Below are 23,093 nucleotides of genomic sequence, written 5' to 3'. Positions count from 1 at the left end.
TTTTGAGCTTTTTTAAGTTGGTTTGGGGTTTTTCTTAGCTTTCAGACAAAGCTTTGTATTCTGCTCTGTCTCTACCTCAGCTCATTTATCTTCTGTGGCTTCAGAGGAATCAGCACACTGGAGCTTGCTTTGCTTTGTTTCTGTACTGCAGTTTAGCCTTTTGATTCCTGCTGCTTGCCTCAGTAATAATGGACTTGCTAATGTTTGCCTTCAGTTCCAACAGCAACCAACCAATGGAATGATTTTCATTTGCAGGAAGTCAACATATTCTTGCCGGCCTGTATTTGTGTTATTCAACATAATGTTCAAAGTAGCTGTAACTGCAGCACTTAGGTAATTTCTCGATAAAAGCTGTGTATTTCCTTTACTTGTGTATAGATGAAGCCATGTGACTATCACCGAAGCTTCAAGCTAATGCTCTCCAACTGAAGGGGAAAGGTCAGTGAGCACTTCTCTCATGTCTCACTTCTCCATCTCAACCCAACAGAATTTTCTTCAGATCTGAACCACACATTAGAACAGAGCAGATGCCAAGAACTAAAAGATTATTTATTAATTTACAATTACAAGCCCTAAATCTACAGCCTCAGTGTGCACAACTTGTGTTAGACCCTGGGAGTTTTGCATCTCAAGAACTGCATTAAATGCCAAATTTCCTTACAAAAACTGATTCACAACATCTGGAACAACTTTGGCTTGAAATTCCATACTCTCAGTTTCACACCTTGACATGGGTATTCTAATTTATGTTTTACTTAATACTAATATAAAAGTAACAGAATAACATGTTGCTCCAAACTCCGCCAGAAACCCATGAAAATAATTCTGTGATAAAGAGCAGAAGCCAGTCCAGCGATTACCATTCTCTTTAGGTAACTGTCAGAACATTACATGATTCTTCTGTAGGAGTAACTTTGTCTTCATTTGGCTGCTGGAAGACAGATTTTAATTAGCCCATCTTTCATTATGGCTGGGGAACTTTCTGTGGTCATCTCTTCTTCCCTTGCAGAGGAGCATCTCAGTGCTTCCGCTGTTGTGCACTTTCTTGTCTGATACTCATCTCTGCCCAAATCATCTCTTTTACAACATTGCACTTCAGGCATGGTTTGCAATTTCGCCCACTTCCCACTTCCAGAGGGCTCAGTGGAGAAAGCTTAGGATCACACCCAGTGCTCTACTTGTTACCTTCAGCAAATTATTCTTAGTTCTAAAGCATTTTATTTATTAAACAGTTTCTTAAAAACAAACATGAACTGGAAACCTGATGTTTATTACTACATCTATGATTCAGTTTAAAACAAAACTAGTGAAGGACAGAACCTCAGCCAGCATAAAACAGCTCCCACTGGGAGCAGTGCAGCCACATTCATTTGTGCCCACTTACCAGTTCATCCTTAGTTTTCCAACCTGATGCACAAGATTTAACCTTCAGATTGGTTGTCTTTTCTATAAATGAAATGTTTCCTTTAATAGAGAATCTTATATGTTGACAAAACACATAACAGTAATTCAAACTCAAGAAAGAGGTTTTAATCCTAGCTACTACTTTTCAGAAAAAAAAAAAAAAACAAAACAAAACAAAACAAAACAAAACAAAAAAAAAAAAAAAAAAAAAAAAAAAAAAAAAACAAACAAACAAACAAAAAAAAAAAAAAAAAACAACAACACCCAAAATTTTATATGTTTATTAAGCCTGGTCAGGCAAAATAAGAGGTCCATTATGCACAAGATGTCAGTATCATAAAGATTTTCAAAGTGGACTTTTGTCTCTCAAAAGAAGTTGGGGAATCACTTTTTCTACAAAGTTGTAGATCCTTTTGTAAGAAAGGATTAGTTCAGACACATTAGTTCATTTCAAAATGCCAATCTGGCTTTTCATCATTATATAATCCCACAGCTTTTAAAAGTTAAGCACCTACAGTCTGGACTGCTTATGTATAAGGAATTGATTGTGTAGTCTTCGTCCATAACTGTCCCTGTTTTAAACAATGACAAAAGTCACCCTGCCACTAACAATAACAGTTCCCTAGTATCTCAAATTGCAAGTTGTAGTCTATGAAAAATGAAACTTTATGTGAACAAGCAGGACGAAAGACAAGCATGGAAATGTCATGGAGAAATACAAAGCCACACACAATTTCAATTCAATTTCAGCACTGCCATTTTATCCTCCTGAAGTTAAATCTCAAACCTGCTCCCAGTCTGAAACCAAAGCCCCACTGCCAAAACCATCTCTCGGCCAGCTTTCTGCAAGGACAACAAAAGATCTAAAGTACATCTCATGGCCTCTGCGCAACAGTGAAGCTTCATTGTTTGGATGTGCATTTCACAGAGTAGAGCTTAAAAATGTATTCCACAATCCTATTTATTTTTTTACCATAATGTCAGACTCGAGGAACATTTGTGTTTCCCTTCAACAGTAAAAATACAGAATGTTTGTGGTGGACTCTAAACTTTTGACATCTCAAGAAACTGGATTTTATATGCCTAATAAATAAAGAAGCAAATTATTTAAAACTCTCTGGGTTTTGCCTTTTACAAAATCTATTTAACACACTTTTCATGACATTGGTGTATTTTGCAAAATGTTCCATAGCTGATGGAGATGACTTTGTGAGGCTATTCGACACACAGAAAGCTGAGCTTCTTGAAAGGAATAAGATGACTGTGTCTTTACAAACACACCATGTGAATCTGCTTGTAGACAGGGCCAAGGACTTACACATAGGGAAGTGATGGAAGAGACTATCAGTTCTAGAAAACGGTACTAATTGGCATAGACTGTTGCTCAGCCAAGGCCGTGTTAAATTCATGAAATTAGAGAAGAAAAACAAAGACTTAACAGAGCTATGAACGGTGTTTTGTTACATAAAAACAAAAGGGAGAGGTACATAGTAGAAAGAGACATGGAGTAGGGGATTCGGGAAGTCTATACCTTGCGAGAACCTCGGCCGACGGGGAAAGCAAGAGGAAGACGTGGATGGGAAATTAGGATGAAAACGGGGCTGGGTCGCCCAACCATTTGAAAGCTCTCACGGGAAATGCCCCATGGCCTCTCCCTTTATTTCAACGAATTTACATGACTCCTCTGTCTCCTTTTTGGACGCAGACCTCCGGCGCTGTGAATTATCCAACACATTCATTATACTCCAAGCCTCCCAAGCCGACCTTCCCCACGCTATCAGCACAATCCTGGCCCATGCTTACTAACAGGAGAAAGCCGAAAGTTTGGGAGGTCACCTTCAGTTGACACAAAACACACCTCCTGTGAAAGGCGGCAAGGCCGTGCAGCGGCGCGGGGGCGCCCGGCCGCGCGGAGCCAGACCTGGGGAGCCGCGGGCACTGCTGCCAACCGCCGCGGCCCCCGCCCGGCCTGCGGTAAGCATGGAAGGAAGGAGAGAGGGACAGACGGGGAAGGGGAGGAGGGAAGGAGCCGGCCGGATCCCGCCGGGAGTCGGGAGCGGCTGCGGGCTCGGGCGGGGGCGCGGGGCGGAGTGGGCGCTGAGGGCATTGCGGGCACTGGGGGCACTGCGGGCACTGAGGGGACTGCGGGCCGCGGCACTGCGGGCACTGAAGGAACTGTTGGCACTGAGGGAACTGTGGGCACTGCGGGCACTGAGGGGACTGTGGGCACTGAGAGCACTGTGGGCACTGAGGGGATTGCGGGCGCTGAGGGCACTGCGGGCACTGAGGGCACTGCGGGCAGGCCTCAAAACCCCGGCCATGGCTGCCGGGCCGGCCACGCCACGCGCTCGATAAACGCATATCCACCGCCATATAGACATATACATACATATTATATATATGCGTGTGTGCGCGTGTTTAAAACCGAAAGCGTTGTTTCTCTTCTCTCCCCTCCCTCCCCCGACACCTAGCCAAGTGCAGTGAGAGTTAAAGAGAACAGTGAATATGGATACTTTTTTTGTTGTTTATTTCAATCAATTTGGCTTTCGCCGCGTAACTAACTCCTCTTTCTCCTCTTCTTTAAGAGGGTGCAGCAGCTGCTGTTTGATTTTATAAACAGTGCATGATGTTTTTCTTTAAGCTTTCTAGCAATAAATCCGTGTGAGCGGTTCATTTTCTAGGTGTGGTTTACTACTGAAGTCTCGTTCCACTGTGTCATTGTACTAGTAAATTGCCTTCGTGCCTTTAACTTCAGAAATGCGAATTTTAGAATTTAAACTATTTATGACAACCTAATTAGTGTTTGGATGATCTCGAAGACCTTTAAGAAGTCCAGAGGTGTGTGTGGGGAGCACTGAGAACACAGCAGGTGACAGTCCTGTCAAAGGGGAATTCGAGCTTGTGCCTTTTAAAATAATTTAATGAGACAAACTGGATTTCATAGCAGTGATGATTTCCAAGGATTTAATTCACAGAAGGTTTCAGTTGCTGCTGCTGCACCTGGAGCAGGTGAAGTTGGCCAGGTGAAGCTGTCAAACCCCACCCACCTACCCTGGCCCAGCAGGTGCTACTGGAGAACTGCCTCAATCTCACCAGCCAGCTTCACATCTCTGTCTTTTCCCACCACATTGCTGATTTGAGGCAACTGCCACTCAAATAGTTGTGTGGATGTCACTCTGCTCACCAAGCACTGTGCATTTTTATGAACAATAACTAGCCGAAATGAAGAAATTAGCCATGCAGGGTCACAAAGTACAATGGAGAACTTCAAAAACATAAGAAATGCCATCCAGCCCCATGATCTGGCACAGGCAGGTCTTGCTCTGTGTTCTAGAAATCCTGCCTTACACTGTGGGTGCTATAAATGATTATTTTGCACCTAAGTGTTCTACAGTAGTAGTGCTAGGGGTTTCATTAGCTTGCTGCCTTCTAAAACCAGCTTTATAAGAGCAGATTTTCGTGATTGAAGATGTTTTCTTTACCACTTCAATTTATCTTCCATTTATGTGTGAGCTCAGTTTCTGAGATTTGCCTTAGGATATGCTAAGTGTGTTTTGCTAGTTGAAAGAAAATTACAGAGATGTTGATAGACAAAAAATCACTCTGAACGACTTCTCAACAGGAACTCCTGAAGTTTTAGCAAGAATTTGTTTTGACAGACAAGTTGGTGCTTTCACTAAATCAGCAGTTTGTTTGCTTAAAATAGGCTCCCAGAGTTGCAGTTCTGTGTGAATCCTCTTTTTCTGTAAATCAGTATATTTTGCATTGTGGATGACTGGCTCGTACATGCAAACAGAAGGAGAACTACTGGCTTTACTTAGAATAGTTTAGACAACTGTAGAAGAAGGAAAAGCTTATTTATTAGTGTGATACAGGCACAAAGAATGGGAAGGGAGTTGAGTGTCAGATCATTGAGCAATCACTAGCGATTACTGGAGCAGTAATTATAAAGATCATATTGTAGGAAATACAAGATACCAGGAGATGATTGTATTCTCTTGAGTTGTGGAAATGCTGCAAAATTGTGTTTTGTGAGGCCAGTGAGATCCTGCACTACCCAGCAAACACTGGGTACAGGGTGTTGACCAGTCTGGTCCTTTTTAACTTATTTTCTGCATGGTTCTGGGTTAGTGGAGTATTGATGGCCTTGTAACCAGATGAAACTGCTACAGAGCTCACTGCCTGAGTATTGTCAAGTGTTTTATGAGCAGTTAGAATGTAATTAATGCCTTTTGTACAAAATGGAATTGTTTTATTATTTTCCCTAATACAGAAAAAGAACATTAAGGACATTATGTTGTGGTTGTCTTTACATGTTTGCTGTTTAAGGGCAGCAGAAAATCTGAAATAACCTCATAATATTTAGTAAATGCAAAAAATAGGGATGTTAAAAATATGGGAGTTTACTGTTGGTGTGCACGAATGGTGGCTTCTGAATTCTGTGTTGCTGAGTTGTATTCCTTATTGTTCAGGCAATGGGCAGCCTGCAAGCTTGATTATTTTGCAGAATGATTAAAAATATTAATAACATAAATATTCTTAAGAATACTAAGAAAAATATATCATATATGATATTATTGTGGGAGTATCTCTCTGAATAATTTATTGGCTGGACTCTGGGACCAGACACTCTTGTGCCCAGCTGTGGAATTCTAGTTATAAACTTGCAGCAACTCACAGCCTTAAAAAATGTGTGGTTGACTTGAATTCACAGGCACTGTTTTGGGTGTCTTGAGAATACAATCTTCGTAACCTTGTGCTAAGCAATAATTCTGCTCAGATTTTTCAGAGTTCAAAATTTTTGAAGGCAATGCTGTGTTCATTGTTATCTGGAGGTTCAATATTTGCATGTATTTCTGGCTGCATGAGTCCTGTGCTCAGTTTATTATTTGTATTTGTTGTGCTTTGTCAGTGTGTACTTTTTTGTGGTATGTTTTCTTATTTAGTCCCTTTCAACTGCCAGTTCTCTGTAGCAGTGGAGCAGAAAGAGTTGGGATTGGAAGCTGAAAACAGAGAACTACTTGCATTCAGAAGGAAAAACTTATTCCAAGTAAATAGAACCATAAGTCATGTTTAGGTTGATTTTAGAGATGTAAGCGATAGAGTGGTTTTGTGGATTCTTCTGGGAAAGGGAATTTCCCCACTGATACAGCCTGAAATAAAAGAATGGCAAGAGTGAAGTGTTGTGCTGTGATTTGAAGGATTATAATCTCAGGAGAGGAGGAGACACTTCTGCTGAGGCTGCTTTCTCTGGTTGCCACCAGAGCACTTGGAATCTGGGCCATAGGCAGTTTTCTGTAAGGTGACTTGTTAACAGAGAACTTTTTGGTGTACTGGGAAAATTGCTGCCTGGACAGAGAGGAAGAAGAAATAGTGAGTACCCCCAAAGTGAGCAGGTCTGTCTCAGGCAAAACCCCCTGTGCATTGTTAAAGGCAGCATTCGTTGTGTTTTGAGCCATCTTCAGTGTTACACATGAAAAAGCCCAGATGATTTTTATAAGCTTGGAGAAATTGCTGCTCTAGTGAATACTGCAGTGAGGAGCAAAGCAGATCTTGGGATTTCTCTGAAGCTGTGATGGGACTTGTGTTCTCTGACTAAAAGTCTGGTGTGGGGATTGGAAGGAGCAGCTTCATAGTTCTGATAAGGTGAATCTGATAGGAAATCATGTATTCTGTCATGGCTTTCAGTGAAAGTCAAATAAATGGGGCCCATCTGAATCACTGGAATTTAATAATAATATGACTCACCATGTGGCCCTGAAAAAGCTGTTTTGGAGGCCTACAGCATCATATGGGGCTATGTGTAATATATGTGTGCTTCTTGCAAAATCCTTTATGGCTGGAGTAACTTTTTGATGAGTAAATAAAATACTGCCCCAGATTATACATTTTCCATTTTTCCTCACACAGGAGGAGGGAAGGTAGGGATACACAAGTAAATATTTGTCATTGTTGTGGAGGATTGGTTTTGGTGACACCAAATGCTGGGAACTTACTGACTGGAGTAACTTCTCTATGGCAGCAGCTCTTATTATTAACAGCATGAGAAACTCTCATATCCAGTCATATTTTTAAGGGATATTTGTGTGCTGTGGCTTGCTATGATTTGAGTCAGCTACTAAATGTACTTTTATTTCCTAACTTTCAAAATCTGTCTCACAACTCTAATATTCTTGGTGTCACTTGGTGTAACGCAGCTGGTCCCAGTGCATCTGCATGAATTTATATGAGGTGATGATTTGGCCCAGTAAAAGAATGGGCAGCTTTGAACTTGTTCAAATCTAAATTTCATCTAAATTAATCTAGATTCACCCTCACAGGAGGAGATAACCCTTTAATCCTGTGCTAGCATTTGGTTTATTTCTACTTTTTGCAGAAATGTTCGTTCAAGGGTGAGTGGCTCATAGTGTGCACGTATCAGTGTCTTGTTCTCCAGTTTACTAATTTAACAGCTCATGAATCAGACTGTGCTGCTCAGCACTCCATTCTGCTGCTGATAATTAATCAGATATAGCTCTAATTACTGACTTTCAGCAGAACTTAACTGTGGTCATCTGTAACATCATCTGTTACTGACATGTTGTCAGAATATAGGCACCAGGAAAAGAACTTGCAGGAATTATCAAATTAAAATCATAATGCTTTGTCCATCATTGAACCTTTTTTTTAATATAGCTTGAGTGTGGCCTCCCATCTGAAGGTGACTGCCCTTTTCTGCATTGCCACAAGGTGTCCCTGTTGTTGGAAGCTTCCCAAAATGCAGACTGGCATTTCTAGGAATTCACTGCTTGCCCAGGGCTGCTGGAACACAGCCCCAGAGCGAGGCACACAGACTCTGTGTTTAAACTTTCCTCAGTGTTTGATTTCTCAGAGTTTAGCTGAAAAATCATTTAACTCTCATTTCTTCTATTACTTTGAATGGTGTTCTAATGATTAAAACCCCTCAGGTAATTAATACTAGCTGAGACAGCAACTGAATCAGAAAATTTTGTTTCAAATACTAAAAGTTATCCTAGATCTGTTGAGTAGGTGTAGGGTGCACTATATTTGGGGATAGTAAAAATAAAAACACTGATTTAAAAAAATACATTATAATAAATAATATACGTATGTATGGAGTGTTTGTGAGCTTACAGATGTAAAATACCTTGTGAGATACTTTTTCATTACATGTTTATTTACTATTAGTACAATCTTGGTTTGTTTTGGGTTTTTTTTCTGTTTTCTTTTTTGGTTTTGTTGTTTGTTTGTTTGTTTAAGTGGTCATGGTGGTGGTGGTGGTTTGATTTTTGAGTTTCCATTAGCAGTAATGTAAAGTTATCACTAAAAATCACAGGTTGCAGTCTTTCCCTGGAGTTTCCAGGTATAAATGAGTAAGCTGTGATGAAACTGTCCAACACCTTTGTTTCAGGTGAGAGACAGAGTAGTCTGTAGAATTAAAAGCAAAGCAAAAGAAGTAATTCGGTTGAGATGGCAAATAAAGGAACAGCTATGGAAATATAAATTGCACTTGATCAGAGCAGGAGGGAGCAAAGGAAAGCTGTGAGCCAGCACTGAGAGCTGCATTCACATGCTGATGTTTTGCTCAGTTTCAGGGCAGAAACACCTTCCCCCCATGCAATGGAGATACATTTACAGAAATGCTAATACCAAACAAAAGAACATTTTTTTGTTTTTCTGAATAAAGAAGCTGTACATTTTGCGCACAGTTTTCATGTGTGAGTTTTTGTGTCTGCATGGGGACAGTAAACCAGAGGAAAGAGCAGGGTGCAGTGAAAGGAGCTTCCTTCCTCCAGCTGCTCCCATCTCAGACAATAAAACTGTTGCTAACTTTCAGTGGCTCTACATACAGCCAGCAAGACTTTTCTCCCCATATGTCTCCCCTAGTATGAATGGAAGGTATGAGAAATGAGGAAAGTAGAATAAAAACATTATAAAACAATTGTTGTATTCAGTACTAGATGCTGGAGGTTCAGATAGTACTCAATGCCTCAAGGAATTTTCTCAGTAAAAAAGGTTCAATGTCAAAGGTTCAAGAAGTCAAAAATTACAGTATTAACACTTGTTGCTTGGTGCATTGAGTGCTGTTCCATGGTACAGTCCCAGTCTTCAGGTTGCAAATTCTCCATAAATGAACTAATCATGTTGGCAGCTATAAAACCTTGACTTGACATGGATTTGACCATTATTATTAATTTTTTCTAAGTCAGAGAAGGGGGGAAGTAAGGGACTGTAATAACTGGGAACAATAAGAGATGAGCTCTGAGCTACAGGTACAGTGCAGATGGAGAATGAGATTTGGCTGATCAGAACACGCAATCTGTGCTGGGTTTGGTCTGTTATCCCAAGAGTGAATTGTGAAATTTGGGATGCAGGTGTCTCCTGCAGGAAACCTGTTCTGTTTGATGGGGAGGGCTGGAGGCCAGGGAAAGGGAAGAGAGTGGTGGTGTATGATAAACAGGTGAGAGCAATGTAGAGATTTCAGACTCTAGGAAGACTTTGGACTTGCAGACGTGGATGTGGGATACAATTGTTTTTATCATGCCAGTTGTATTCTGGATTAATTTTTTAAAGGGTTATGCAAGTAAATAGCTCCAAGCACAGTGGATTGAAACTGATTTTTGCTACATTTTCAGTAGATGACTGGCAGTTTAACCAAATTGTATCAGGGTTGTTTGTAAACACCCCTGCAAGGCTCCTCACAGCATTGCTCCTTACCCATTCCCCCTGTTCACAGCTTTTTAATGTCCTGGGGATTTCCTGACACAGCTGTGCTTCCTCTTCCCTGCTGCTCCCTGTTGTCAGTGGAGTGTGCATTGCTCTGCAGTCCAACACAGGAACCACACAGGCCAATGCTGATAATCTGGCTGGAAGTGTTTGCCAGCTGACTGACTCCCAGTGCTACCTGCCCAACTCCAAGCAAGTCACTTCTTAGGACTGGGTGTTGCATGTGACATTTTGTTGTGTGTTGCAAAGGTTTATTGTAAGAAGTTACTAAAAAACAAAAAACAAAAAAAACCACCAGATTTTGTAGCAGACCTGTGGGTTCCAACATCATCAATGGCCACAAAGGCAGAACAGAACCTTTCTCTCTAATAAAAGCAGGTTAAAAATTAAAAATAAGTAAAAATTTGTCAGGTTTTAACAATAGGAATGTAAATTTCTAGAAGTATGGTCCAGCCATGTCTGTGTGTGGGGAAGCAGAATGTGTTGGTGTTCTCCTAATGGATATCCAGGAGGAGCCGTGTTCCTGAGCAGGCAGGTGCTGAATGCTGGGACAGGACTGGTCTCTGGATACTGGTCTCTGGATACTGCACTGGTGCTCCAGGAACACCCAGTTCTGGAAATAGCTCTTTTTAGTTCAGGAACCAAGGGCACACTGCACTTTCTCAACTTTGTCTTTTGTTTCAATTTTTTTTCTTCAGGGAGGAGGTGTAATGTTTTGCTGTCAGGATGAGGAGCAGGATCCCTGTCATCCTCCTGTCCTGTGGCTCCTTTAACCCCACCACCAACATGCACATGCGTTTGTTTGAGCTGGCCAGAGACCACCTGCACCAGACAGGTCAGTGAGGGCCGGGAAAAGCAAGAAAGAGTTTTAGTACTCACTTAGATCAGCTCTTACTTTACACCTGGGTTCATTTTAATATTCTTTACTGATATTAATGTAAAGCTTTCATATTTCAGTATAGAAAATCTAGTATTACCTCAGCGTATAAGCAAGTATAATGAGTGTTCATGCAAGGAGAGGAAAAGTTTTGAGCAGTTTGAGGATCCTGTTCATGGCACTGGCTGAACCTTGTGAAATAATATGGTTAATAATTTCAAAACTTAGGAAAATCATTTATGTTCCAATTTCATGTTTTTACAATACAGTGGTTTTTAATATGAAGAAGAGTTCCAGGTAGCGCTTTTGACAGTCAGGGAAAACTGGAAAAAAGAGGAAACGTTAATTATTCATTATCTGTCTTCACTAAGAGAGATTTTATCTATTCTAGAAAAAAATCAGAAAAGTGAGATGCCATCAGGCTAGAATGTTTTGGCAACAGAAGAGCAGGATGATAACATCAGGAATTTAAGAAAGAATCAGAAATGCTACTGAAAAGCCTGGAACTCTACGCTTGAGCAGCTCTTTAGTTGCTCAGGGATTTATTTTTTATTTTTTTCATCTGGCAGCTAAAATATGCGCTTACATTTCTGGAAGTGGTTGGGAGGGAATCATTATTTGTTGGAATCCAACAGAGAAATTCCTAGGGAGGAGGTTCAATAGGAACCTGAAGAGCAAATAATAGTCAAAGGAAATTGGCTGTCAAACTGAGCAAGGGGAGAGAACCTTGGAACCCACTTATGGCACTGTGAGGTAAAAGCAGCAGCTGCATACTCAGAATATCCTGTGAGGATACTTTGGCTGTCATGAGGAGGAATTACAGAGCTGCTCTGAGGGCAACCTCTACAAGTCTCTGTTTTCCTAGAACTAAAATTATTTTGTTCCTCCTGCAGGACTGGGAGTAAAGGATTAAAAAGAGATTTTAATTGACTTTTTTCACTGTAGTTTTATAACCGATTCTGCTGCCCACATATGCAAAGAGTAGAAAGGTAATATAAGACCAACTGGTAATTCTGTTTAAGTCATCAATTATATCCCTGTAACATTTTTCTTTGCATTTAAAGAAGGACTGAACTGGGAAATTAATTATTATTATGTCTGAAACAATTTAATGTCTGGTCTGCTCCAGGGTCAGTTTAGAAGGATTTCACCCCTTACTGAGGGCATTTTGCTTAAAGTCTAGTAAAAATCATATTAAAAATGAAATTTTGAAAGGTTGAAATAAAAACTGTGCATTAGATTACACCTGATGTCAATGCCTAGCTCTGGGTAGGGTTTGACTTGCCTTTCTTATTTTAGTTTGTGAAGTCTTACAAGTACAAGGACTTTCTGCATTAAAGAGTCTTTCTTTGGTGTCTGAGTTTCCTACAGTGTTGTCTTTGCACTTTCTGAAAGCTTAACCCAGTATGGCAGCAGTCAGAATCCTCAGAATGCAGGAGTTTTACCCATCCCGAGCAGAGTGGTTGTAGCTGCAGGAACTCCAAGAGCAGACTTATGTGTTTGGATGTGTGGGTACACAAATCCCATCTATGGCCCCTCCTCAAAAGGGAACATAGTTTCTCAAGCAGAAGGGGTTGGCAGCATGCTGTAAAAATGACTGATTCTGGATGCCTGTTTTATAGCAGAACATTCCTACCCAGGAAATTAATTGGTCATTCTCTCATGGTTTTAGCCCTGTTTCCACTTCTGGGTTAATGCAGGGAAGGAGAGGAGAAATTGGAGCTTATTTGCTGAGAAGAAGCAGCAGCTGCAGCCTGGGAGCTGATGGAGGGGCTGGAGAACAGGGGTTATCTGAGTTGAAGCAGTAGTGATTCCCTTATTTCAGAGAGAACAGTGCACCTTGGAGCTGACATCCGCATTGGATGCCTGAAATGAGTGTGGAATTAATTAATTAGTGTGAGGGACGTGTTTCCTAGGCTCGGGATGACTTCATCCTCCTGCTGCTTCAGTAGTGCTGCTCCATAACAGGCTGAAGTGATGAGTTGCGCCATAGCTTGGCTGGAGTTCAGTCACCAGCCCTGGAAGTGTTCAAAGATCGTGTGGGTGTGGCACCTGGGAACATGTTCTAGTGCTGGGTTACTGGTTGGACTCAGGGATCTTAGAGGGCTTTTCCAACTTTAACAGTTCCAGGATTCTGTGACTTCAGAGGCAAGTTTCACTGCCATGAATGACATGACTATCCCTGATGCCCATTCTGACTGACCTCTCAAGTAATTCTGTCTGCCAGCTTTTTGTACATCATGTCAGTTTCTAATGCTGCCTAATCCTATTTTTCATACATCCCTATTTTAAGTAAGACATTTTATTGAGTTTCTGATACTTTAAGTGCCGTTTCATTGCCACATGTCAAGTAATCCATCCTATTTCTGTTAATATCAGCCAATAAATCTTGTCATGCTGCCTTTTAAATACAACACACATAGCTGTGTGTGCCTGAATGACTCAAATCATTCTCTTTATCTGGATTTCCTTCTACTCATTTGAACTTGGCACTTTACACATCCTCAGACACAGATGAAATTTTCTGAGATTCAGTCCCTTGGTTTAAAATTGTTTTTTGAAACTTGCAGTGACTGTGGCAGATGCCTTTAGAGTCTATTAATACCTAATGTCAGGCACTTTTTCTTCTCTGTGACTGTATTCCTTATTTGACCATAAAGACCGAAGAAACAGTACTAGAATCAATCTGTCTGAGATATTTTTAATCTTGTTTCTCAAGTGTTGCCAGTGGAAGATGCTTACATCTCCGAGTTTCCAGGTGAGACCAAAAGGGATGAAGGACAAAGGAGGAGGGTGTGAAAGACAAGATGTTTTATCTGTGGCAAGACAAATGCAAGGGGAAGGTGAAGGGTAGTGAATTATTATCTTATGAAAAGTGGGGAAAATGTGGCACCGTTTATGGGTTCTGTCAAATGCATTCCTGTTCACTGGGTAGGGTAATACCAGGAAGCTGCAGAGCTTCTCATGGGGGATTTTCCCTTGACACTTAGAGGAAAATGAGTAGCAAACAGGAGTTAAATGTATTGAAGTGTTTCATTTATTTGCTTTTCTGTAGTGGTTATTTACTTTTATTATTAAGTTCTGGCATAATTTCTCCCAGTGAAAACCAGACTTACTACCAGAATAAATTAATCTTTCGAAGCCCCACCAAAATACATAAACAATTTTGTATGAAATTAGCATTTGATAAATTTGCTTTAGTATTAATAAGCTAATTAGGAATTACAATTTGTGTTGTGTTTGTGACAATTTACAGTGATACCATGATAATAGAAAACTAAATACTGATTTTCCTTAATAATCTGCTTTAACATGTTTGAGGAACAGTCTTTGTTTCATTACTTTTGTTGTGTTTGTTTTCTGAGTACTGGCCAGCTCTCCTAAACAGTTCTTAAAGAATATAAATTCATAGCAAGAGGAAATTTTTTGCAGTTTTTGGTAGGTATATTTTGAAAAACAAAGCCATTTGAGGGCCTGGAGGACTTTTACACATATTTAGGACAAGCAATAATAACATACTACGTGGTGAAAACAAATAAGATTCCAGAGAAGTAGAATTCAAAGATAACTCTGGACCAAGGATGGTTTAAAGCAACCTGTAATAATTTATAGGAGAGAGAAGAGAATTACAGTGGACATTAAGAAAACCCCAAAGTGACAGAAATTAATGATTTCTTCTTCACATGCCTGCCAAAACTGAGGGGCATATTTGAACTGGTGAACTTTAAATTACTGAATAGAAAAGAAGTTATTTAGAGCCAGTAATTTTTTTCATATATTTTGACAGCTAAAACTTGTGTTTCTATATGGAAGGCTCTCATGCATCCTGTTTGCACAGAACTTGGTTACTCAGTTGTGAATCTTCTCAGGCATTCCTGTGTTTGACTCGCTGAAGTGTTACCAACCATGATTTTTCTCTTCCAGTTGGTTTCATTTCTGATTTGGAACAAGCTGATATGGCACCAGAAGCTCTTATCCCATTTATGCAGCTCTAGGGCAGACTAGTGACTGAAATCTTTCCATCTTACAAGGATCTGGCAGACCCATATCATTCTTGGTTAGCATGAGGTCACTAAAATATGATTTTTTCATTTAATATATTCTGCTATGGCATAAGGGAATAACTTATATTTGTAGAAACTTAAAGAAACTGAAATGAGTAAAATAAAATCGAAATGAGTAAAATAAAATCATCATGTATGAAAAACCTTTTAATGAGGTTAACATAGTGGGGAATTCAAACTACAGTTTCCATTCCTTTAAACAAGAAATGAATTGAAACTGTAATTTCTTTCCCTTTAAATGACAACTTATTATGGCACTGTATAATACCAGAGTACAAGAGAATAACTGTTTTTCATAAATCAAGTGGAATTATTTCCAATTTCAAATCAAGAGATGGACTTAATTATATGCACATCTTTACATGATTCTGGAAAATTTTATCTTGCTCATTTTGCCTGTAATGAGAATATTTTAAAACTGAGGATGGTTTGAACTGACATCTTAAGAGGATGTAAATCTCATTGAATCTTTATGCTGGTTTTTTAAGCCCAATTTGATGAAATTCTTTAGAAAATTTTATTACATGAAAATAAATGTGACATTGCTAGAGCATCATGTGAGAATATTAAGTTGTCATGTGCCAGTATCAGAAATGTCCGGGGTATTGTTTTCCTTACAAAGCAATAAAGGTAGGATGCTGCATTGAAGTTTCTCAGTTAAAATAATTGAATTAGAAAAAAGGAAAAGGATTTTTTTTCCTCTTCAGTATGATATTTATCATAGTTATTTAAAATGCATGTGTTACATTAGAAATAATTTTGTTCATTTCTGTTCAGGTGAAACACTCCTCCTCTCAATTTCTCAAGGCTTGCAGCTTGTGGTGGTGTTTTATTTTTGTTTCCGGATTTGGGGTCAGAACTGCAAAACCTAACCAGCCTGCTATGTTAATGATTATGGTGTGTTTTAAAGGGGTAGAAAACCAGGGCCGTATTGTCAAATGTATTTAAGGTGGTCAGCCAGATAGAAAAGCATTCAGTGGCTGCTGAGCTGATGTATGGAGCACAGTGCTCCAGGTCTCATTTTAGACTCCACTGGCCCCATCTTTGTGCTTGAATCTTCTGATCTGTCTGAATCACATCAATCACAGCTACAGTAATATGCAGTAATTCTTGCTTTAACACAAAGCAAGGCACAATGATTCTGATAAATAACAATGATCAGATCTTTAAGAACAAAGTAGTGGTCAGTTAAGTCATTCTTTGCTCTGGCTACATCAAAGCTGTGCCAACTGGACTATGAAACTTTTGAAACTTAATTCTATCTGACAATTTTGATAGTTTGCAACATCAATTATGACTATGTCTGGGTCATTTAAAATTGTCTCTTTACGCAGCTTTCCTTTTTGGGTCATTTATTAGGATAAAAATGATAGTAATTGTGAGCAGTTCACAGAGGAACAAGACATTTGCATTTTAATTTTGTAATTGCTGGGAATGGATTAAAAACAAAACCCAAATCAAGTTGTTCATAGTATCTTAAAACTTTGAAGGTAACCATGGAAGTTATCCTTTGGAGAGCTTGGACTAGGTGAGTTCCCAAGGCCCTATCCACCCTAAATTTTCAAGATTCTGTGAAGATATCTTAATTCTTTTCTTTTCTTTTCTTTTCTTTTCTTTTCTTTTCTTTTCTTTTCTTTTCTTTTCTTTTCTTTTCTTTTCTTTTCTTTTCTTTTCTTTCTTTTCTTTTCTTTTTTCCCCACAGGAAGATACCAGGTGATTGAAGGAATAATGTCTCCTGTCAGTGATAAGTATGGGAAGAAAGGCTTGGTGTCAGCAAGGCACCGGGTGGCAATGGCCAGACTGGCCCTGGAGACATCTGACTGGATTCGGGTGGATCCCTGGGAGAGTGAGCAGGACACATGGACAGAGACAGTGAAAGTACTAAGGTGATTAGATTATCTTCTTCCTGTCTTAATGAAGTGACTGACTGCCAAAAATCTGCCAGGCTGCCACGTCAATGCACAGAACTTGTTCCTCTAAAACACCCAGGCAAGTCAGGGTTCCCCAGGAGGAATCTTTTGTTTGCTTTCCGCAGACCTGTGCAATAACCATGGTACTGCCTTCGTGTCCTTCAAGTAGTTGGATGCATGTGGGAAGCCTCTGCAAAATGATGGCCAGTGCTGGGTTCTGCAGGAAAAGTTCCTGCCTCTCGAGTTGCCTTTTTTGGGTGTAAGTCTCTAAGCAGGTAATAGATTGTGATCAGAAAGTAAGAGAGTTCACAAAAGATTCTGTTCTTCAGGAGCATCTCTGTTCCAGATTAGCTATGATAGCAGTATTATGCCTCCAGGTTTATCTGTTCATGGATCCTTGTAAAGTTTTCCCTATTAACTCTAATGGTAAATTAAGCCTAAGCCCCTAAATACTGAGGTTTTCTTCAAAATCTCAGATTTCACTGTGATTTTGTGCTGGGAGAAGCTAAACAAGTTGTCCAAAACTTGATGCAAGAACCTCGAAACATGTCTTTTCCAAATAGTGATAAATGCATATGGGGCAGCATGTGAAAACACAAAGTTCTTGTGCTAAATGCTCTTTGGAAAAGGTGCTGCAGAAGGTAACAGATACCATTAAACTGAAAGCCTTCATGGAAGTCTATAGCAAATATGCTGTAAGAGCTATCAGTGATTCTTCATTTTTATCCCCATTTTCTAGGTTACTTTCTAAGTGGAAGCAGGTGTACAAAGCTCCAAATTGTGCCCTTCAACAGCTACCCCAAAAGCTCTTGTGGTTCTGTGTGAAAGCAGTTAAAAAGCCAGACCTGGTATTTTACAAAAGCACCCATGAGAATTTGCTACAAACTTTCAAGACACAGTAGAGCTTTTTAGATCTGCTTTTATTTGCTTCCCTGAGAGAACGCAGACATCCAGTTGCTCCTTTTGCCCCTTCCCTCCAGGCAGCAGAGCAAGATCAAGGTGGGAGGTGTTCTATCTTTGCAGGAAACTCTTCTTTCTCTAATCATAACTGTATGTCCAGTGTGAGAAGTCACCAAGTGCTGTCCTGCGGTATTGCCTGGGTATGGGGTCTTTGTCCTAAACTTCAGTTCAGTCAAACCATTTTCCTCTGGAGAAGCAGTCCCAAATCTTACAGATCAGGTGATCCTACTTTGGTAGCACAGCTCCAACCGAAGTAAGTACTGCTTGCAAGATTGGGTTTGTAAATTATAAATCCACTTCAGAGTTCTTCAGGATGAGAGATCCAGTAAGTAAAAGCTATCTGTATAATTTTCTGCACAGGCAATGCAGTATGAACAGCCAAACTTTCCATCTGCTTAGAAAGTGAACCTGTAGTTTTATTAATAAATCCACAAAACATTAAAATGGCTCCTTGTTAAGGAGAGAACCACAAATGTTGATGTGTATTAATGAGCTGAACTAGTGCTATAATCTGTATAATCTGGTGCTGAACCTTGTCCCTTGAATGGGGAAGCAGAATTCTAAAGAAATGCAGGTGTTTGGGCTTTACACTGCATTTTAAGTGTCACAGGTGAAAAAAAAGATAAAAAAGATAAAAAAGATCTGGCTTTAGCAGATCCTTGCTAAGTATAAACAGGCAATTGTTTATTGTAGAGTTGTTATTCATATGCTTCCAAAGCTAATCTGTAGGTTCTTCACTCCTCAAAAAACCAAGGACTAAGGGCTGCCTTTGCTATAAGCTTCCTCAGGTAGGAAACTTCAGTACCAATAGAAAGATTTTCCTATTGCAAGGCAGAGGAAATTATTGTACCTAAATGTCTCTTCTTATCAGTAGTTTGAGTTGTACACTTAACTGCAGTAGAATATTTAGTGCTGAAACACATGAATGGCCTTTTCCTACAGTCCTTGTTTTAACTGAGTGCGATAAAAATGTCACGTTTCATCAAAACCTGTGGATTTTGCAGAGGATCCCAAGTAGTTGTGGCATAAAAGAATTTTAAGCAGGAAAGCTCAAATCCCACTTATGGCAGTGCTATTAAATGAGTATGGAGATCTTGGAGACTACCCCAAGGCTTTTCTTAAGAGAGGAGGAGGGAACATAACAGAGCTGTTTTCATCTTAGCTCCTGTTTGTGAGTAGGCAAAGGACTACTCTTACTTAGCTCCTGTTTGTGAGTAGGCATTCGTTGCTCCTGTGGACTTGATTGGCATGCAGCTATAATACAGAATAATTAAAAATTGGCAAAGATTTGCATTACCCAACTTCTGTTGAGTTGTGCTTGTGATTTAGCTCTATAGTTACTCAAAGCTTCATACATGGTTCAGAAAATGCTAAAGAACCTGGCAGATGGGTTTGTCTTTTTTACTGTATCTGAAGTAATGCAACCCCACTTGCTTCAGCTCTTGATCTGCTGAGCAGACCCGGGGCAGCTCAGATTTTGCAGTGATTGTAACATTGGCCCTGCAGGGAGCTCTTTGTCAAGCATTCTTGTTTTTGAATCCTGGCCCAAGAATGTCAGAGCACGACGCACAGTTGGTATGCTTGGTTATACATAGCACCAGCCTGTTTACTGCAAGGCAGGGTTAAAATTAGATACATGGGAAGGCACAGACCAAGCTCCTGGTACCCACTCTCTGCTGCCATATGTGCCTCACCTCTTGGCTGTGCAGTTTTTCTGGCCAGTTGCTGAGCATCAGAAATCAGTGGAGGCTGCTTTGCAACCTGGCTGGGTGTAGGTTCTTGACACATATGCAGTTTATTCCTGTGGCTAAAGTGTTTGCATTATTTGAAGAGTATACTTTTAAATCACTAATGTGAATTCCTTCCTTACAGCAGACATTCCAAGGGTCAGCTGGGGCTTCGTACACACACTGGATTGAGACTGTTCCTTGGAACTCAGAACCTTTGTGTTGCTGCAGTTGAATAGGAGCTGATAGTCACTGTGGCTCTATATGTGCTACACAGAAATTTGCCACAGCCTTGATTCTGTGTCTGCTTGTCCTGCCTGACCGACCAGGAGCTTGTATCCTTGAAACAATGTTGGCTTGTGGAAATATGAGCAGTGCTTAGGCCGGCTCAGGATGGTGCAAGGCTGGGACTATTCTAAACAAGCAAGGCTGTGCTGATTTGGGGGGAAAGGCCACTACCATGAGGTATGGTAGAATTTCAAAAAAGATTTACAAGCCAGGATGCCATTAAGGAGATGGCTTGTGAATTCCACAAAATGTAACTACATTGATACTAATCTCATGGCAGAATGAATGTGCCAAATTCTTAACAAATAGTATTCAAATCCAAAGGGCATAAAGGTAGACCCTGTTCTGGAATGGGAAAATGCCAGGTAATCACTTCGTTGCATCTCTAAGAGGATTACCTCACACAGAAGCCTTTATTTTAAATGTAGGCACCATTATGAGGAAGCACTCAGAGCATTCCAGTCCCAGGAGTTCATGAGAAACAAATATCCCACAGGAAGCTCTACGGCGGATTCCCTTTCTTGCCAGCAACCAGGTTGGTTCATGACTGTAAACATGATGCTGTGTTTAGCATTAAAAACTGTACAGCTTTACCAGATTAGTAATGAGAAAATTGAACATAGTAGCTGATGAGTTTTGAGGGTTGGAGCTGTGTCCCAAAACCAAGCCATGCCAAGTGCCAACATAACTGTTGGGGCAGTTGTTTTGTAATAGTTCCCACAAAGATAGGAGACCCTGGAGGAGATATTAATTCTTGGTTTTATAAGCATCTCTTTAGCTCTGTCAGAGATGTACGTTGTGGCCCTGCTTGTTTTGCAAAGCATGGAAGACATTAATAAAAAATATTAAAAATACAGGATTACCTAGAATTCCCCTTCTAGTGTTAGACAATGGACAAAATGTATGGATAGCACAGCAGTGATGCTGCCATGTTGATGTTTGCTGTCCAGAAAAGCTCCTGTTGGCAGTAGAGGCATGGTAGACTCTGGAAACAATGTCAGTTTCCAGTTTCCTATCTAATCCTCTTCCCTAGCCCTATGGCTTACCAGGATGCTGCTGGATTTTTGATACATTGCCTTTTTCCTCTAGTGTTGTAGCATCTCTTGGACATGAATAATGCATTTCAGTTGTTCCTGATTGTTGAGAATTTGTGTCTTTACAGTTGGTGGAGGAAAGGAATAATGCTTTTCACTCATCATCACTGGAACGTTTCTTACATTCTGAATCTCTCCTTTAAGGGGTTTGTAGAAGACTTGCAGATGTGCTAACCATCAAATAACTGTAAAATTAAGGCAAACCTCCATCCTTTCCCTTCATTTCACATGGCTATGAAACTGCCTGGTCAATGTTTGTACAACACTTAGGTGGAATAATGATGAGTGCTGTGGAAGGAGTTCTGCTGAGGAAAGAGTTCTGTGCTGGGGCTTAGGCAGGGAACAGCAAATAAGAAATAGAGATAATAAAGAACAGCAGGGCAGGTTGGTGTGGAGCAGCCAGGTTCAAACAAGTCTAATCTTTGTGCTAAATATTTCTCTTAATTTGCTTCTTTCCCTTTTTGGATTGCTTGAGTAGAGTAAAAATTCTCCTTTAACTGTGTACAAATAATATTCAATATGCTTTGAGTGATGATGAAGTAGGTCATAAAGAGAATTGTTACCAGACACATAAAAACCGAAACTGAATTTTTCTTGCAGCTTTCTGAAAAAAGGCCTGGAGTAAAGGTAAATTATTTTAAAAATATTTTTTTAAAAAAAATTAAAGTGATGAGTTTAAACCGATTTTAAGTATAAACTCCCTAGAAGACTGGGAAAGGATAAGACATCTGTTTTTTGCTTTTGTCTTTCCAGTTCTACCAGAATTAAAGCTGCTCTGTGGAGCAGATTTTCTACAGACGTTTAAGACACCCAATCTCTGGAAGGAAGAAGACATCAAAGAAATCGTGGAAAAATTTGGTTTGGTCTGCGTTAGCCGGGCTGGCTCTGATCCATCTCAGTTCATCCAGGAATCAGACCTTTTATCTGAATTTCAGCACAATATTTTTCTAGTGAGGGAGTGGATCCAGAATGAAATCAGTGCAACACAGATCCGCTCTGCCCTGTGCAGAGGGCTGAGTGTGAAATATCTCATCCCAGACTCTGTCATTGCCTACATTGCACAGCACAACGTCTACACAGCAGAGAGCGAGTGCAGGAACAAAGGGCACCTGCTGCAGCCTCTCAGGCCACAAAACACACCAATAAACCCTCTGAGGGACTAATTTCTGCACTGTGTACCGTGTCAGACCAGGAGCTTTGTCATGTAGATTTCTTGAGAAAGTTGTTTCTTATAAATAATGAAGGGAAAGTCCAAACTTTCTTGAAATAGTGTGGTGTTTTAAATCCATGCATCTGTCTGTGGTAGTGCTCAAGAAAATTGGGATGCTCAGCTGTATAGCTTAAAATACACAAAGAACAGCTTCCTTGTGAAAATAAAGGAGATCTTTACAATAAATATTCCTGCTATTTCAATAATTTCAATAAGTCAGTAAATATGACTTAAGGGTCAAGCACAATACTTTCCTAACTTGTAATTCTGCAATCCTTACTGTTCTAAAACAGCAAAATACAGTGAACCGTAACTTGATATGTTTAAATATATATTACTTCTAAACTTTGACTTCATAAGACCCTGAATAACTTTTTTGTTTTTTGGCAATTTGGCCAAGAGATGGAAATCAATCTTTCTTTCATGCAACCCCTTAAAAATGCACATGCTACTTTTGCTACTTCTAAGGCTTCGGATTCTCAAATGACAGACAGTCCTCATCCTCACATTTAAAGTGGGTTTCTTTTCTTCTCTGATCCAAAGTCTTCTTAAGAGCAAGCAGTTGCCAAAGCCTCAGAGTAGATAAAATATCCAATCGAGACTTCAGTTGTACCATATGCAAACATTTGAGAGGCTCAGTACTTGAGCTCTGACGTTAGCAGGGAAAATCCGTGCTCCTCTGTGCTGGTTGCCTGTTGCGCTGATTCAGTGTCTCTCATTTTTGACAGGAGTCACTTTCAGAGAATACAGAACTCTATAAAAGTGCTCCCTCTGTGTTTCAGAGTTCCTGGAAGCATTCATGCAGGGGTGATGTAGCATTTATCACTGTACA

The 23,093-nt window shown here is 40.0% G+C and overlaps 1 protein-coding gene across 1 annotated transcript; it reads left to right on the top strand.

The window, feature by feature from the left end:
* Window positions 1–3,308: 3,308 nt before the first annotated feature.
* On the top strand, window positions 3,309–22,462 carry NMNAT3 (nicotinamide nucleotide adenylyltransferase 3). The gene is made up of 5 exons (XM_083869061.1): window positions 3,309–3,378; window positions 10,830–10,966; window positions 16,775–16,958; window positions 20,386–20,492; window positions 21,805–22,462. Exons 2-5 carry the CDS (start codon window positions 10,858–10,860, stop codon window positions 22,212–22,214), a joined length of 810 nt encoding a protein of 269 aa, XP_083725187.1. The 5' UTR covers window positions 3,309–3,378; window positions 10,830–10,857; the 3' UTR covers window positions 22,215–22,462.
* The last annotated feature ends 631 nt before the right edge of the window (window positions 22,463–23,093 follow it).

This window comes from Zosterops lateralis, assembly GCF_965231275.1.
Source record: "Zosterops lateralis genome assembly, chromosome: 10".
Taxonomy (NCBI): Eukaryota; Metazoa; Chordata; class Aves; order Passeriformes; family Zosteropidae; genus Zosterops; species Zosterops lateralis.
The sequence above is the reverse complement of the archived record's forward strand: the minus strand, read 5'-3'. Positions and strand labels throughout refer to the sequence as shown.